This window comes from Lepisma saccharinum, chromosome 5 (genome assembly GCF_977018435.1).
Source record: "Lepisma saccharinum chromosome 5, izLepSacc3.1, whole genome shotgun sequence".
NCBI lineage: Eukaryota > Metazoa > Arthropoda > Insecta > Zygentoma > Lepismatidae > Lepisma > Lepisma saccharinum.
In genome coordinates this window covers 75028086-75044526 of record NC_139233.1, presented here as the reverse complement: position 1 = coordinate 75044526, position 16441 = coordinate 75028086, and the positions used below count along the sequence as shown (strand labels likewise).

The 16441-nt window shown below is 40.3% G+C and overlaps 1 protein-coding gene across 1 annotated transcript in view; it reads left to right on the top strand.

The window, feature by feature from the left end:
* The window catches only part of LOC145988077 (cilia- and flagella-associated protein 74-like), a 74815-nt gene that overhangs the window by 19526 nt on the left and 38848 nt on the right, over positions 1 to 16441 (top strand). Inside the window, exons 3-4 of the mRNA XM_083122914.1 lie at positions 7409 to 8158; positions 12608 to 12858. Coding sequence (XP_082979040.1) covers positions 7409 to 8158; positions 12608 to 12858 — 1001 coding nt within the window. The remainder of the gene's footprint in view (positions 1 to 7408; positions 8159 to 12607; positions 12859 to 16441) is intronic.

Below are 16441 nucleotides of genomic sequence, written 5' to 3'. Positions count from 1 at the left end.
TTCGTGAAGCATTTGTTAAGAACCTCCGAATCTTGCTGACTTGGAGAAACGAAGTAAAATGTGTAGTTAGCATTTGCGGTAGGAGCGGATCTAACTTGCACAACTGTCATTTCAGCACATTCCACATCGGCCTGTTGATCATCATGATTGTGGAAATGCAACGAATCATTTCCAGATGGAAGGAGAGATACATCACTTGCACTGACTAAGACGTCAGCTTCCTGTGAGGCGATGGAACCTTCAACTACGTGACTTTGCTACCAACAGGACTCAAATCCAGGACCATGGAAACGTTTGTTGTGGTCCTAGGGTGATATTACTTTTTCAAGCGACTAATACTTCTGTCATTTACATAATTTACCTTTCACATCTTTCCACTGAATAGAACAAATATTGGAATGGGGTTTACCTATTTATGTTTCAGGCCCAAAATAAGTCCTGGAAAATGACTTGGATTTTCCTTTATGGACAACAGGGTCAAAAATTAGAACTTAGAACCAGTGTTTTTTGTCTATGTATCGCTTGTTGGTTTGAAAACGCCATTGGGAATTTTGAACGGCAGTTTCTCTCGAAACTGAGTTTTTCGATTCTTTGAAGGTTTTCCGTAATTTTAATAATAAATATCAAGCACTGCGTCTATGGTGATGCAGGGTACATAACCGAACAATGCCTGAAAGGGTGACATTTGGGTAGAACTGATGTAGCACTTCATTACGTTTTGAACATACTGGTTCTACGTGTCCTATTCTGTGGTGGTGATGAGTAGCAGTAAATTTGAGATTAACGCCTAAGATGTTGGACAATTCCTGAAAAACGTGAGATGTATGCGCACTCGCTCTATCAAGATAAAGATATTTGGGATTGCTATACACAAGGAAAATATGGTCTATTAGATACTGAGTTTCAGCTATAAATTTGGTTTGTACATCAGGAACTGCTTTACTTACAAGATACTTTGTACAGTAGTCTATGGCAGAGAGAACATATTGTTTGCCGTGGGTGCTCACTTTAAGTTGGCCGACTGCATCAACCGAAACTGCCACAAAGGGGGTCAGACATTTCTAGTTGTGTGAGTTCATAATAGGTGAGACCTTTTCATTGTTTGGATATCTGGCATTGGGTCCAAGTGCATACTAGGTCATAAATGTTTTTTTTTTTTTTTCCATTTCCTGAAAGTAGTATCTTTGTAAATATAATTTGTAAGTTTTATCTGCTCCAAGATGCACTTCTATACTTTTGGATTCATGTATTTTGGTGACCAATTCGTGTCTCAATTTGGATGGAATGCAAAGGAGATACTGTTTGGTGTAGCATATCTGTGGACTCATTACAATTTATCGTCTATAATTTCGTATTGATACGATGCTCGTTCGTATTTTGGGTCCAGGTCTTCACTTTGTATAAGATAAGCTAAAATTTTTGAATAATATGGATCCGAATTTTGCAAGTCTCGAATGTTGAAATTCGGGTCGGCAAGAAAATAGACAAGTATGTCTTCAGTGACATCCTCGTCATCCTTGTTCCTTTCTTGGGGTTCTCTTGAAATGGCATCCGTCATTTTGTTGAGGGTGCCTTTTAAGTGGATAGGTACAATCTTTGAATTCCTGCAGATACTGACTCCATTTTGTCATGCGAGAATTTAGGCTGGTTTTGTTATTCAAAAACATGACTCCTTTATTGTCAGTTACAAAATGCACTGTTTTGCCTGACACATAGTAGTGGAAGCTACGTAAGGCATAGATGCATGCAAGAATTTCTAGTGAAAAATGATCATATCTGGTTTCTGGGTCTTTTAATGTTCTTCTAGCAAAACAAATGGGATGAATATCTATTTCACCATTTTCATTGGTCGCCGGTTGGCACAAAATGCCACTTATGCCCTTTTTTGGTGCATCCACGAACACGTAATTTGTTTTTTTGTGGATTGTAAGGGGCAAGAACAGGAGCCCGATCTTATTCTTCAGTTTTTCGAACGCTTTTTGGCATTCATCGGACCAACTGTACGGAGTTTCTTTTTTCAAGAGCTGTAGAAGGGGTGGATTAAACTACTAAACCCAAAAATATAGGCACATACAAACGAGCACATACCGATGAACCTTCACAATTGTTTAATGTTCTTTGGCGGTGGATATTTGTTTATAGAATCTAGGCTTTTAGGAGAGATTTCAAATCCAGTTTCACTTACTTGGTGACCTAAACAGGTGATTTTTGTGTATGCGAAGCATGATTTTTCTACGGATTGCCGCAGGTTCCCATGCCGCAGTCTATTGAATGCATTACTCATGGACACTTCATCTTCACTTACCCCATTGAACACCAATGAAATCACTTTATTTAAGGCATATGGTGAGTTTTTGTATCCCATTGGCAAACGGCAATATTCAAATGAAATGAAAATTTGGGATGGAGAATGCTGTCTGTTGGTTACTCTCCTCCGAGAGTCTGACTTGGTAGAAGGCAGATTTTAGGTCCAGCTGGGTGTGGATGAAGTCCTGGATTTTGTTGACGGCTCATTCTTAAATAACTTTCACAACCTAACCTCAACCCCCCACCCCCCCCCCAACAGAAAGCTCTCAGAGAACTCAGCAACAACCACAACATCAAAATCCTCCCAGCTGACAAGGGGTCGGTCCACCATGGTGGTCTTGAACTCTCAAGACTACCTGGCAGAAGCCAACCGCCAGCTGGCTGACCCCTCCACCTACAAACCCACCACAGTTGACCTATCCGCCGAACACCTCAACAAAATCCAGGACTTCATCCACACCTGCGGCCCCCCTGAAGGCTTAACAGCTCGTACCACCGCCATGTTAATACCCGACAATCCCCGCACCCCCAGCTTCTATCTATTGCCCAAAATCCACAAACCTGGCAACCCTGGTAGACCCATTGTGTCCAGCTATAACTCACCCACAGAAAGGATCTCAGCCTTTGTTGACTCCCATCTCCAGCCTCTTGTGAAAGCTCTGCTCTCCTATCTCCGTGACACAAACCACTTCCTCCAGAAAATCAACACCCTTCCACCATTGCCCCCAAATACCATCCTTGCCACCATCAATGTCACTTCCCTCTACACCAACATACCTCACTTCCATGGCCTCCGCTCCATAGAATTCTATCTCAATAGCAGACCCAAACCTCACAAACCCAGCACCAACTTCCTGACCCACCTAGCCCACCTTGTCCTCACTTGTAACAACTTCACCTTTGAAAACCAAAATTTCCTACAGATCCAAGGTACAGCCATGGGTACCAGAATGGCCCCATCCTATGCAAACCTCTTCATGGGCAAACTTGAGCAAGAGTTTTTTGGCTACCCAACCCCTCCAATCCCTCCTCTGGCTCCGCTTCATCGACAACATCTTCATGCTCTGGACACATGGAGAACCATCCTTGTCAGCTTTCCTGGACCAACTTAACCACTTCCATTCCCTAAAATTCACCTGGACGCACTCCCCCAACCAGATCACCTTCCTAGATGTGGACGTGCACATCGAGGGAGGACACCTGACTACCTCCATCCACATAAAACCCACCAACCACATGCAATACCTACACTTCTCCAGTTCCCACCCCTTCCACACCAAAAAAAACATTCCATTCTCTCTGGCCCTCAAGGGACAGCGCCTGAACATTTCACCCACCTCCCGCCAGAATTATAACCTCCGCCTACACCAGGCCCTGGTTATCCGTGTATATCCCTGCATCCTGGTCACCAAGCAAATATCGCGAGCTGCCTGACATACCACTACCACCAAGAAACTTGTTGCCACCAACCCACCTGCACTCATCACCTAATATCATCCCCACCTCAACAAAATCAGGCACACACTGCACTCCCTTCTCTAAATTCTCCACAGTGATCCTGAAACCAAAACCATATTTCCCGACACACCCAGAGTGGTTTTCAAATGCCCCCCCCTCCCCAACCTCCAAAACATGCTGGTCCACAACACTCCTTCACCACACATCCAACACCCCCCTGCCCATAAATGCAACCGCCCCAGGTGCAAGACCTGCCCCATCCTCATCACTTCTCACACCCTCCAGGTGCACACGGCCACTGGCAAATTTACCCTCCATCCCAAAGGGACCTGCCATGCCTCAAACCTTATCTACATCCTCACCTGCAACATTGAACTGGAATGGGGGACTGAAGTTAAACAAAGAATGGAAGAAGATGTTGGAAAGAGTGGAAAGGACAAGAGAAAACGAGGAGAGGAGAAGGAAGAAAAATGAAGGGAAAAGAGCGTGAGATTAAAAAGTCCAACCACATTCTATATGGAAGTAATTGTGTTTAGCCTTTTAGGTGAAAGTAAAGTTGGAAAGTGAAAGTCATCTGCTAGAAAGTTCCAAACAACTTTCTAAATAGTCTGGAGGGAGTAATGTTTGTGTATATATATTACCCTTCTTGTTGTATCTGGTTACTTTTGTACTTGATACCGTGTCATTCTATAGAATGTAGGGATTGTTACGATACAGAGTCTGAAGAAGACCTTGCTAGAAGGTTGAAACGTTACGTTAGTTTATGTTTTTTAATAAAATAAATTACTGCCTTGGTCAGCATATTTAGTTTTTCATAATCATGGAAACAAGGCTTAATGGAGTTATAACTGTATATCACATGCAAAACTGGTGTTTCTTGAACAGTCCTTGGTTTTCTTCATCATGTCGGAAACTTAGTCAAAACGGCACCGTCAAATCCATTCCAGTATCATCCAACTAAAGACGTAATGAGTGACGAATTTGCCTCTTGTATGCTTTCACAATCGCCACCTTTCTCATACTGTTCTTCAAACGCACGCCTCTGGTCCTTTTGGTCAAACTGGTATCGCTTCAATAACCCCTCGTTTTCTTCGTCATATCGAAGACTGGTCAAAACAGCATCGTCAAATCCATTCTTGTAGTATCTATCTAATGACATAACAAGTGAACAATTGCCGTTCTGGATACTTCCAAAAATCATCAATTTCCTCATCATGGTTTCTTGGTACAAAACGTAGTATGACGTACAGTCCAAATAACCTTCACCACATCCTATCGTCTATGTGACATACGCCGACTTTGCAACAAGCTCGTTTCAACCTATCCATAATCACAGTTCACTGGTTGCACTATTCCTTAACCATATGCACGTAATAATCAACAAGAAGGAGACAATACGTACATTTCACTATTTGATCTAGCAGTCAACAACGAACAATGTATATTAGATTGAAACACATAGTGTTCACATGGACTGATACTCGCTATCCAGGCAAAGCACTGCCATCACATCATGTGTAGTAAGGAGCACTGCTTGTGAGCAAAAACTGGGAGGAAACGTTCACCGGCCAAAACTCCCTGCCGTTTCCCGAGGGTTATCACTTCAATACTTCCTACTGTATGCTGCCTTGAATCGAGAAAGAAAGAGAGAGCCATATCACAAGTGAGTCGCGAGGGTGTGTAATCTGGCTGTATCACATGTAAAACTGCTGACTCGACTGACTTAAGTTACAAGAGAATAGTTGATCACGCAAAAATGATAGGTGCTGCCATCTAGCATGAAAAGGTGTAAGCCCAAACAGAAGATGCAAACATGCGCAACTATTCTCAAAGCGAAGTGACATGGAGCTGTGATATATTTTTCGAGTGAAAATAAATACTTTGCAACGAAAAATCATCGCACACTTTAGCCCATTCTTCAATCCCCTTTCTTCTTTCCTCTTTACTACTGTTCTTGCCTCTTTCCTCTTTTCCATGTACTCTTTTCATGCATTTTGTGATTTTACTTTAAACAATTTTCTAAATGCAAAAGTTTTGTTTTTCACTGCCCCTCTAGTTCTTTCATTCCACCATGGTGTTTCTTTCTTTTCTTGCTTGTCCTTCCACATACCTTTTTGGCTGCCTCTACTAATTATGTTTTAAATTTTATCAATTCTGTTTCTACATCTCCTTCTCTTTAAATTTATTACTTATTAAGTGAAAACCGAGAAATTCACTGTGCCTCTCATGCTGTATATGTTATGTAATGCTTTCTGTAAACTCACATCACAATTGCAAATGAAATGCTTGCATGCAAAGTATTGGGTGCTATGTAAAATTCTGTAATTCAGGAAGCCTTTATGTAACAGAATGCTAATGCTTCTCTTGCCATTATGAACAATAGAAATGACAAAAGTTGGAATATCATGCCACTTGCATCACATATTAAAGACTGAAATAGAATCTCAACATGTTTTGCTCTGAATTTTTGGATTGGCCTTGAACCTTCTTCAGGAATGGGAAAAACAAGTCATGTAAGGTTTAAAGTACGGTTGAAATGGATTGAAAGGCATAACATCCGATGTAGCTCTTAAGAAACATCTGATAACTTTAGTGACATGATCAGGACATTAAATTTGTATGTCTTTTAATACATTTAAGCTATTTAATCCCAAGTTTTAACCCTTCCATGACATCCTTTTCTCTCATCTATGAGGAAGAACTGAGGTCTGTCAGACAATTATGAGGACCAAACAAGGTACATGTGATTTTATATCACTGTTTAATAGAAATGAAAGTATAACAAATAATAGTTTAAATTCTTTGTAGTCAAGGACAATTATCTCTGTGCAGATAGTTGATTTTCCTTCCTCTGAGGTGATTTTTCATACCCCCTCTCCTTTTTTTGCTACTATTGGTTATGAAATGAACAAAATGTTTGTTTTCAACTGTTGTTCAACTTTCTTGGAAGCTGGTGAACTCTGAGATGTCCATTCAACTTGTTGATGTGTCAGTTGTAGGTCATACTTATAACACCAATGTTTCATCTTCAGCAGTATTGCTCTTTCATTTACTCATCAAAAGTTGTTTCAAGTCCTCTTGATGTCGAAAAGGTTAATGGCTGTACCTACAGTTAAAATGGAATCCCAACCAGTTCTCAGTGTGCCTCCACCATGAATCCTACCCAGAATCCCTTGCTGTTGACTCAGATTGGAAGCCGGTGATGCTCAGCATTGCTTCTGTTCTTGTGCGAGCATGCAAAGGACAAGTTTTTAAATTAAGTTTCAATTTGTTGTTAGACATCCCTCCTACCACTGAAGTAACCATAGAGAATGCATGGGGGTATGCTACATGTCCTGCCCTTGAATAAAATCAAATACTACAATTTCATTGTAATAATAGTATAGACAGTAACACAGTCCCAGAACTGTTTAACAAAGGTTGTATTTATTTTTGTGAAAAGCCAACCTTTGTGGTGGAGTGATTAGCACAGCATGCTAGGGATCCCAGGTTTGAATCCTGACTTAGTCATGGTGTCACTTTCATCATATCATCACTCATTCTTATCTTCACGATTAGCCAAAAGTGGCAGAAAAGCGAAGTAAAATAAAATTAAATCAATCAATTATATTTGTGAAAGTTCATTTCTTCTTTTACTCTACAGGACTTTAAGCCAAAGAGGACATATAAGAAGAAAGTTGGCATCATGAATATTACAACAAAGCCTTTCAAGTGCAGATTTATTAAGGTGGAGATGCAGGATGTATTTCTTGAAGGAATCTTGCTCACTAATGAAATTCTATCCGTGTCTTTACCATTTATTATCCGTGTGCTTGCTGGTTCTTCTGCTGACTTTGATGTGATATTTAAGCCCGCACAACCAGATGATTTCCAAGGCTTCCTTGTATTTTACACAGAGGAAAGGCAATTTAAGATTCCATTCTCTTGCCTGAGTGAAAGAGCAGAACCTCACATTGACCCTGAAAGGTTGCATTTAGGAAATATCCTTGTAGGAATGGCTGTTATGAAAAAAATATGTGTGTCAAACAAAGGCAGCCTTGATTGTTCTTTTCGATTGTCTGAATCAACTTCTGAAAATATTTTGGAGATCAATTCAGCAGCTATTGAGCAAATGCCTACAGAAGGAAATGAGAACAGTTCTAAAACAATTGAAAATTCAAAAGAGCAAAACATAGCTTCAGAAGATTTGCTTAATAACAAGGAGCATTTTGTAAAAAGCTTAATTAATGAAGTGATTGACAATGTATTTTCAGTGTTTCAATTCAGTGACAAATACTACATAAAATTATATTCAAAATCTTCTGTTCAGCTAAAAATTAAGTTTCGTCCTCAAGTCTGTGAATACTACAAAAGGAAATTTATACTGAAATTTGACTGCAAGGAACCAAATGAGGTAAGTAGGTATAAATACCTTTGTGCATGGCTAGAGCATTGAGTAATTCATGTACCCAGGTGTATATGCTTTTGTACATTTTGTATTTTTAACTCATTTTACAAAACCACAAAAAGTTACTTTTGTTTGTTTCAGGAGAGAACACATGCACACTCCTTTCCTTGGATAATGGAATCTAAGACTTAACAACTATCTTTGCAAGGGTCATGTTACTGCATTCTTCATTAAAATACTGTTGTTTTTTTTTAAGTACCTTAGTTTGGTATTAAAGTGTGTTGTTAAAATGTCAAATGCAATCCTATTGTAAATACTGTATTCTTACCTTTCTTATATATCACTATTTTGTTCAATTTGATTAGGTATTCGACTAATTTTAGAAGTCTATGTACAGATAAGCTAATTGAGACTGGACCTACAGTTTAAAGAGGGATCCAAACCACTATGTGCCTGCACCAGGTATTGAACCCAGGCCCACTATGCCATTGGTTAGGCCCTTTTATTTGGATAAAAATTATAAATAACATTTAAAAAACACAATTTTAGTATTTTCTCCAAATTTGAATCATTATCCTGAGAAAAACAATTGAGTAGTACGTACCATGCTGTGTCTGATAGATGCAATCTGTTATTATTGAATAGACATTGTTAAAGTATTAAAGAGGAAGTACTGAAATCACCACACCATCTAATACAGTCAACTGAATAAATTAGAAAGGATTTTAATTGTGTGTTTTAATTTGAGAAAAGATCATGCATAGTACCAATGGAGTTCTGAGAAGCACATGCCAAGATATAGTTTGACTTTCTGGTTCTTCTTATATTCCCATTGGGTTTTAAGTTCTGATGCACATGCTTGTGAAACATTGCCATTTGGTATTTGATGTTGACTAAAAATAAAAAAAGATGTGTTGACTAAATATCCTTCTTTAATTAAGGTACTCACGTTTTCCGCGAAACTGTTTTACATTATTTTCTATTAATTTCGGTAGCTACTGCCACCATCCTCGTTGGAATTCGTTGTGTTGTTGCTTGGCACATTTCTGTTTTTTTTTTTTTTTTTTTCCTAAATCGCCGCTAGGTGTGCTGCTGTCGCCTGTATGTCTGTGTATTTATCGTCTGCTGTTCACCGGTGTTAATTGCTTCAGTAATGGAAGCCAGGCATGGTGTATCTGACCACTATCTATGTTCAGTTCATGGTAGTAGTGCATGATGGCGTGTGCTTCTTTAATTTTTGTGTCTATGAGAGTGTGTGCTTTGTATTTGACATGTACTTTCTCAATTTTATGGTTGTGGAATTTGATATGCTTGGCAAGTCCGGTGGTGGGTTGGGCAGTTTTTGCATTTGATAGGTGCTGCTGAATTCTCTCACTGATGGGTCTGATGGATCTGCCAATGTAATGAGCCTTGCACTCGCATTCAGCATCATAGACACCTGGATTGTTGGGGGGGGGGGAGAGGAAGTACCGTTTATGTTTGTTTAGTTGGTCAGCTATTTTGGAGGTTGGTTTGTGTGCTATTTGGATGTTGGGGCGGAGGGCTTTGGTAAGGTGGTTGGATGTGGTAGGATGGTAGGGAAATGCAAACTATTAGTTTTGTTACTGGGATCTGGTTGCGATGGTGGAGCAGGTTGTGTTGATGGTGCAGGTTGTCTGACTTGGATTTCAGCTTTGCTGCACCATGTGGAGATGTGACATACAGTATATCCTAGCTTTAGTGCCAGTTCCGTGACGGTTGCTATCTCGTCCGTCAGGTCTTCTTCTCTGGAACAGTAGGAGAAGACTTTTCGGAAGAAGTTTAGCCATACGTTGGCCTTTTGCTTGAGTGGATGGTTGGATAGTCCATGGATATATTGTTTGCCTGCATCTGGTTTTCTGAAAACTGTGGTTGTGAATTTGTTTCCCCCGCGGCTGATGGTGAGGTCCAAGAAATTGATTTTGCCCTGCTTTTCATGTTCTATGGTGAATTTTAGTCTTTGTGGATGCTATCTAGTTTTTCCAACATCAGATTGATCTCTTCTGGTTTTTTGTATATGACTATAGTGTCATCAGCGTATCGCCCATATCTGATGAATTTGAGTTCCGGAGTTTGGAGTATGCTTTTTTTCAGCCAAATGCATTACTATGTTTGCAATGGGAGCCGATAGTGGGTTTCCCATGGCAAGACCTTTGGATTGCTCATAGAAATTATTTTCAAATTGAAAATAATTGTGTCTTAAGCACACTTCTAGCAAATTGGCAGTTTCGGCTACTTCTAGTGCAGGGACTTTGTTTATGGTCAGCCACCTTTCAACTGATGTTAGGGCTAGGTTTATGGGTATTGAATTATATGTGTCCACTATGTCGATGCTTGCGATTTTAGCACTATCTGCTTGCACTATGGATGTTATCAGGTTTTTAGCATCGGCACTGTTGCGAAACACACATGAGAGTTTTTTTTTTTAGATATTTTGTTTTTGAGCCAGTTGGTAAGATGTATGGTAGGGTGGTTGAAGCCAGCTATTATGAGGCGCATGGGAATTCCTAGTTTATGTGTTTTGGGGATGCCATAAGCAATGGCAGGTGAGGGGTGGGGGTTGGGGAGAAATTTGTGGTCTCCCTGTCTAAGCATAGAACTGCTTTTCACTGCACGTTTCACTATTTTGCTGTATCTGTCTGTGTGGTCCTTTTCGATGGTACTGTAGGAGTTGCTGTTTAATTTTTCCATCACTTTTTTTGTGTAGTTGCCCTTTTGCATTATTACAAATTGGTTTGTTTTGTCCGATTTTAGGCACCAGCAATCATTAACGTTAAGCCATTTGCTAAAATAGGATAGAACAGACTTAATTTTCTGATGCACTGGGTTGGGTTTTCTTGTTTTGCTATTGGTGGTCACTTGTTGCAAGATACCGGTTGTTGTTGTTCGAATGCTGTCAGAATGCTGAGGTTTGGGAGGGAAATAGGCTGCTTTTTCTGCTGCACATATAACGAGGGTGTTTTTTTTTTTTTTTTTGATGCTGCACATTAAATTTGTCGCCAAAGGTGAGGAGATCCTTGAAACTGTTGGGGATGTTGAGATTTGTTAGATTAACGATGCTTTTGCTTTGTCCGCCATCTGGGTCGGTCGCACTTTCACTTGGCCATTTTCCTCCTAGGAAGTGGAGTTTGTTGCTGAGAGCAATGATTTTTTGTTTTTGCACAGTTTGTAGCATGTACTTAATGTTTCTGTTTGCATCTTCCCACCTTGCTGGTGGTAGTATGGATTTTAGTCTGTTCCTTTGTTGTTCACATGTGTTTGATAGTCTGCAAATTTCTGTATGTTTGTCAGATATAACGGCTGATAAAGCACGTTTTTGTGCATTATGGATCACGTTTTGAATTTTATAGTTGTCCACATGCAATTTCCACTGAACAAACTTAGGAAAAACATTGCACTGTTTGCAAGCTATCAGGAATTTTATGTCCAACTGATGCGCAATTAATTTACGTTCATTCTGTACATATTCCCGTAATTCCTTTACATACAAAGATTCTGAATTCATACTATGGGGCCCGACCCTGTGGCCGAGTGGTTAGCACATCGTGCTGCGATGCCAAGGGTCCCGGGTTCGAATCCCGGTCGGGCTTGGTTGTTTGTGAATGTCCTATCATCAATTTCATCATTTCATCATTCATCCCCATCTTCGCAAATTAGCCAAGAGGCACAAAACGCGAAGTAAAATAAACTAAATCAAAGCAAAGCAAATCATACTATGGGAATGAGAGATGCGGTAATAGATAATTAAGGTACTCACATTTTCCACGAAGCATCAACATCCAAATAGCACACAAACCAACCTTTAAAATAGCTTACCAACTAAACAAACATAAACGGTACTTCCTCTCCCCTCTCAACAATCCAGGCATCTATAATGCTGAATGCGAGTGCAAGGCCCATTACATCGGCAGATTCATCAGGCCCATCAGTGAGAGAATTCAGCAGCACCTTTCAAATGCAAAAACTGCCCAACCCACCACCAGACTTGCCAAGCATATCAAATTCCACAACCATAAAATTGAGAAAGTATATGTCAAATACAAAGCACACACTCTCATAGACACAAAAATTAAAGAAACACACTCCATCATGCACTACTACCATGAACTGAACATAGATAGTGGTCAGGCACACCACGCCTGGCTTCCATTACTGCAGCAATTAACACCGGTGAACAGCAGACGACATATACGCAGACATACAGCACACCTAGCGGCGATTAAGGGAAAAACAGCAGAAACGCGCCAAGCAACAACACAACAAATTCCAACGAGGATGGTGGCAGTGGCTACCAAAATTAATAGGAAATAAAGTAAAACAGCTTCGTGGAAAACGTGAGTACCTTAATTATCTATTACCGCGTCTCTCATTCCCATAGCATGAATATCTCTCTTTCATAATTTTACATACATTTTTCCATTTTTTTCTTCTTCACAGTTTGCTGTAGTTGTTTCGGGCAATGCCTATGGTGTTCCTATGACTATTGTAACTCCCGAGATTGACTTTAAAATTTGTCCAATGAATAGAAGTTTCCAAGGCAATCTTATGATAAGAAATGATGACAGAATCACGCATTCAGTTTCCATAACAATTCCTCGGGAACTACTCCACTATGTAACTGCTTCCCCAAAGAACATTTCCATCTCTTCAAAAGAGACTGTTGTTATTGGAGTAAAATTATTTCCAAAGTAAGTTATTCTGAACATTTGTAGCTGGAGATAGTAGCAATAGAGACATTGCTCCATAGTTGATTAACATTTGAAATCTCTAAAACTAATCTAGACTAGATTCCATCATGCAAGGAACCTTTAGGGGCCAAAACTTGCCCAGGAGCTTTGCATTGGGTGACATGTGGAAGTTCATTTGCTGCTGGTATGTAGTTTTCTAGACTAGTCTGCTACTTCTTTGCAAGTAGCTCCTCAGTTATCCTCACAATGCTGTGAAAATATTGAAATTATGTAGTGGACACTGGAATCAAACCTCAGACCGCTCAGGCCAAAGACGAAGTGTTAACCATGTTTTAAATATCTGCGAGACATAATTGAAGAAAGTAAAACAAGAATGGAAGTATAAAATGCAACATGATTTTGTAGAACACATACTACGTAGTGTGTTAGGAGATCTGGGTTGTCATTCAACAGAGCCACGTCTATCCAAGGCCAGGAAATTTAACTTGCAACCACATGCACATGACATCACCATATTGTGGTAGTGCAGTGTCATGTTGAAGATAACAAGGGAAGTTTGTATCTTGTGTCATACAGGGTTTGTCCAATAAGTATCAGGATTGATTTTTTCCGGCCAATGGGAAGGGGTGGAGGGCGGTCTCTGTGGGTGGGATCGGTGTTGCGGGATGTCATGTGAGCTAGGAGACCCAGCTCAGTTGCCTCCAAGCCTTTGGAGTGTGTAGGTTGGGGCTGAAGTGAAAATGTGTTTAGTGCTCATGTCGAGAGTCAAGATGCAGTGAACCATCGAGCAGCTTTGTGCCATCAAATTTTGCGTGAAACTGAATAAATCTGCTACGGAGACTTTTGATATCATCTGTGAGGCTTATAAGGACGAAGCCATGTACAGAACTCCTGTTTTTGAGTGGCATAAAAAATTCAAAGATGGCTGGGAAGACATTGAAGACGAACAACGTGCTGGACGTCCGACATTCATCCGAAACTCTGAATATGTGGCCAAAGTGCAAGAAATTCTGAACAGTGATCGCCGGTTAAGTGTTAGTTTGATAGCACAGGAGTTAAATGTACTGAAATCCACTGTGCATTCTATTGTGACCGATGATTTGCAAATGCGGAAGGTGTGCGTGAAGTTGGTGCCGAAGGTTTTGTCAGAGGAGCAGAAGGAACACCGTGTGACAATTTGTCGTGAACTGTTGGAACATTTGGAGACTAATCCAAATCTTTTGACAGAGTAATAACCGGTGACGAAACCTGGATTTTTTAGTACGATCTGGAGACCAAAAGGCAAAGTGCTGAGTGGCACACAAGCGCCTCTCCTCGACCAAGAAAGGCCCACATGAGCAAATCAAGAGTCAAATCGATGCTCAGCTTCTTTTTAGATGCAAAAGGTGTGGTGCACAAGGAGTTTGTGCCTGTTGGACAAACAGTGAACGGGAAATTTTATGCAGAAGAGCCTGAACGTTTGAGGATTAGGGTCCGCCATGTCCAAAGGGAGATCGCTGATTCCTGGCTGCTGCATCACAACAATGCACCCAGTCACATGTCTCTAATTGTGAGGGAGGCACTGGCCAAACACAATGTGGCAATGCTGTCGCAAGCACACTACAGTCCAGATATGGCTCTCCCAACTTTTTTTTGTTCCCTCGGATCAAAGGGAGCCTGAGAGGACATCGTTTCAGGACGATTGAGGCGGTCGAAGCGGCTTCGACGGGGTGCCCAAACAGTCTTGCAATTGCCGACTTCCAGGGGGCGTATGAAGAGTGGAAAAAGCGCTGGCAGCGATGTATTGTTGCAGGAGGGTCATATTTTGAAGAATATCAACACACTGTACATATATCTTCAATACATTTCTTTTTATGACTTCAGTCCTGATACTTATTGGGACAAACCCTGTAGATAACCAATTGGAACACATTGCCCTGTAACATAGTCAGGTACACTTCTGCATTTCAATTCAATTCAAGGGTGGGCCTCCCCGATGGCACAGTGGTAGCGTCGTCGCCTTGTAGTCAAGGAGTCCCGGGTTCGGTACCCGGTGGAGGCACAAGTGGTTCGGATCCCACTTTAAACTGTAGGACCAGTATCGATTAGCCTTAGTGTGCATAAAGTGGACTATAAAGAAACTATAAAAAAAACTACTACTACACAAAGAAAATCACAAAAAGAAAAGAGATGACAAAATATATACAGTGCGTGTGTGCCAATAAATGAAAAGATGATAATATACATGTATTATTACTTAGTTTCGGTCCAGTTTTTTTTCAGTAATTCACAGGAAACCGTTTTTAATCATATGTGGTCTTACTTTGCTTCTGATCATCAATCAGTGAATCAAATACTGCCCTACGAAAGTGTTTGTAGTTCAGTTGTTTTATTTCGTTCGGGAGTGCATTCCAGATTTTAGGTGCCATGTAACTGAATGAAGATTGCGAAACAGAAGTTCTGCAGCAAGGTATATGGAGATTAGCGGCGCTTCTGGTGGAGTAAGAGTAAGTTTCACTCCTGGCTTTAAGCTTTACACTCAGATAGTCTGGGATGTTTTTATTTATAACATTGCAAGTAATGCAGGTCATGTGCAGTTCTCTCCGTCTTTCCATGCTGCGGATTTTGTGCTGATTAAGCACAGGGAGAACGTGTTCGTGATTTTTAAATCTGTAGACATACCTCATGCATGCATTTCGGACTTTCTAAATTTTGCCTGAGAGCCTTTTTGTGATTCTTGGCCCGTAAACAACATCGCAATAATCGAAAAGAGGATATATTAAAGATTGGATCAAATTTAATTTAATTTTGGGTGAAATAAAGTCAACAAGCGTGTAAAAGCTCTTTAGCACCGAATATCCTTTACCACACTGTTTCAGTACATGTTCAGACCAGTCTAATTTTTGATCCATGGTCAAGCCCAAATTTCGTATTGTTTGTGAGAATGTTGTGTTCTGCGTTTCAATGAATATTTTGCATTCACTGAGATTAATTTGTTTCAAGAGATTATTGTTTCCGATAATAGTAAATGTAGATTTATTTAAATTTAGAACTAAGCCATTTGATTCACGCCAGTTGCTTATATTTTTCAAGTCCTGATTTAATAGTGAAATCGCATTTTGTAAATTAAATATATCTGTCGATATATACAATTGCATGTCATCGGCATAACAGTGCACATTACAATATTTCACTGACGTAATCAAGTCAGCAGCTGCTAACGTGAATAACAAAGGACCCAGGATTGAACCCTGAGGGGAGCCAGCATTCACTAGCAGAGGCAATGACAGTTTATTTGTTAATACACGCTGTTGCCTTCCACGGAAATACGTCTCGTTATTGGAGAGAATTTGTAATATTGTAGCTTTGCAAGAAGTAATTTATGTGGTAGCATGTCAAAAACCTTGCTGACGTCAAGCAAAACTAACATTGTTACATGGGATTTGTCCATTGCATGGTAAATATCATCGGTCACTTTCAGGAGAGCAGTTTGCGTGCTATAGTGAGGACGAAAACCGGATTGTTGCGGAGGAAGAATGTTATAGTCGCCAATGTACTTACGAACTTGATCGTTTACTGTTTTCTCAATGATTTTTGAAAGTAC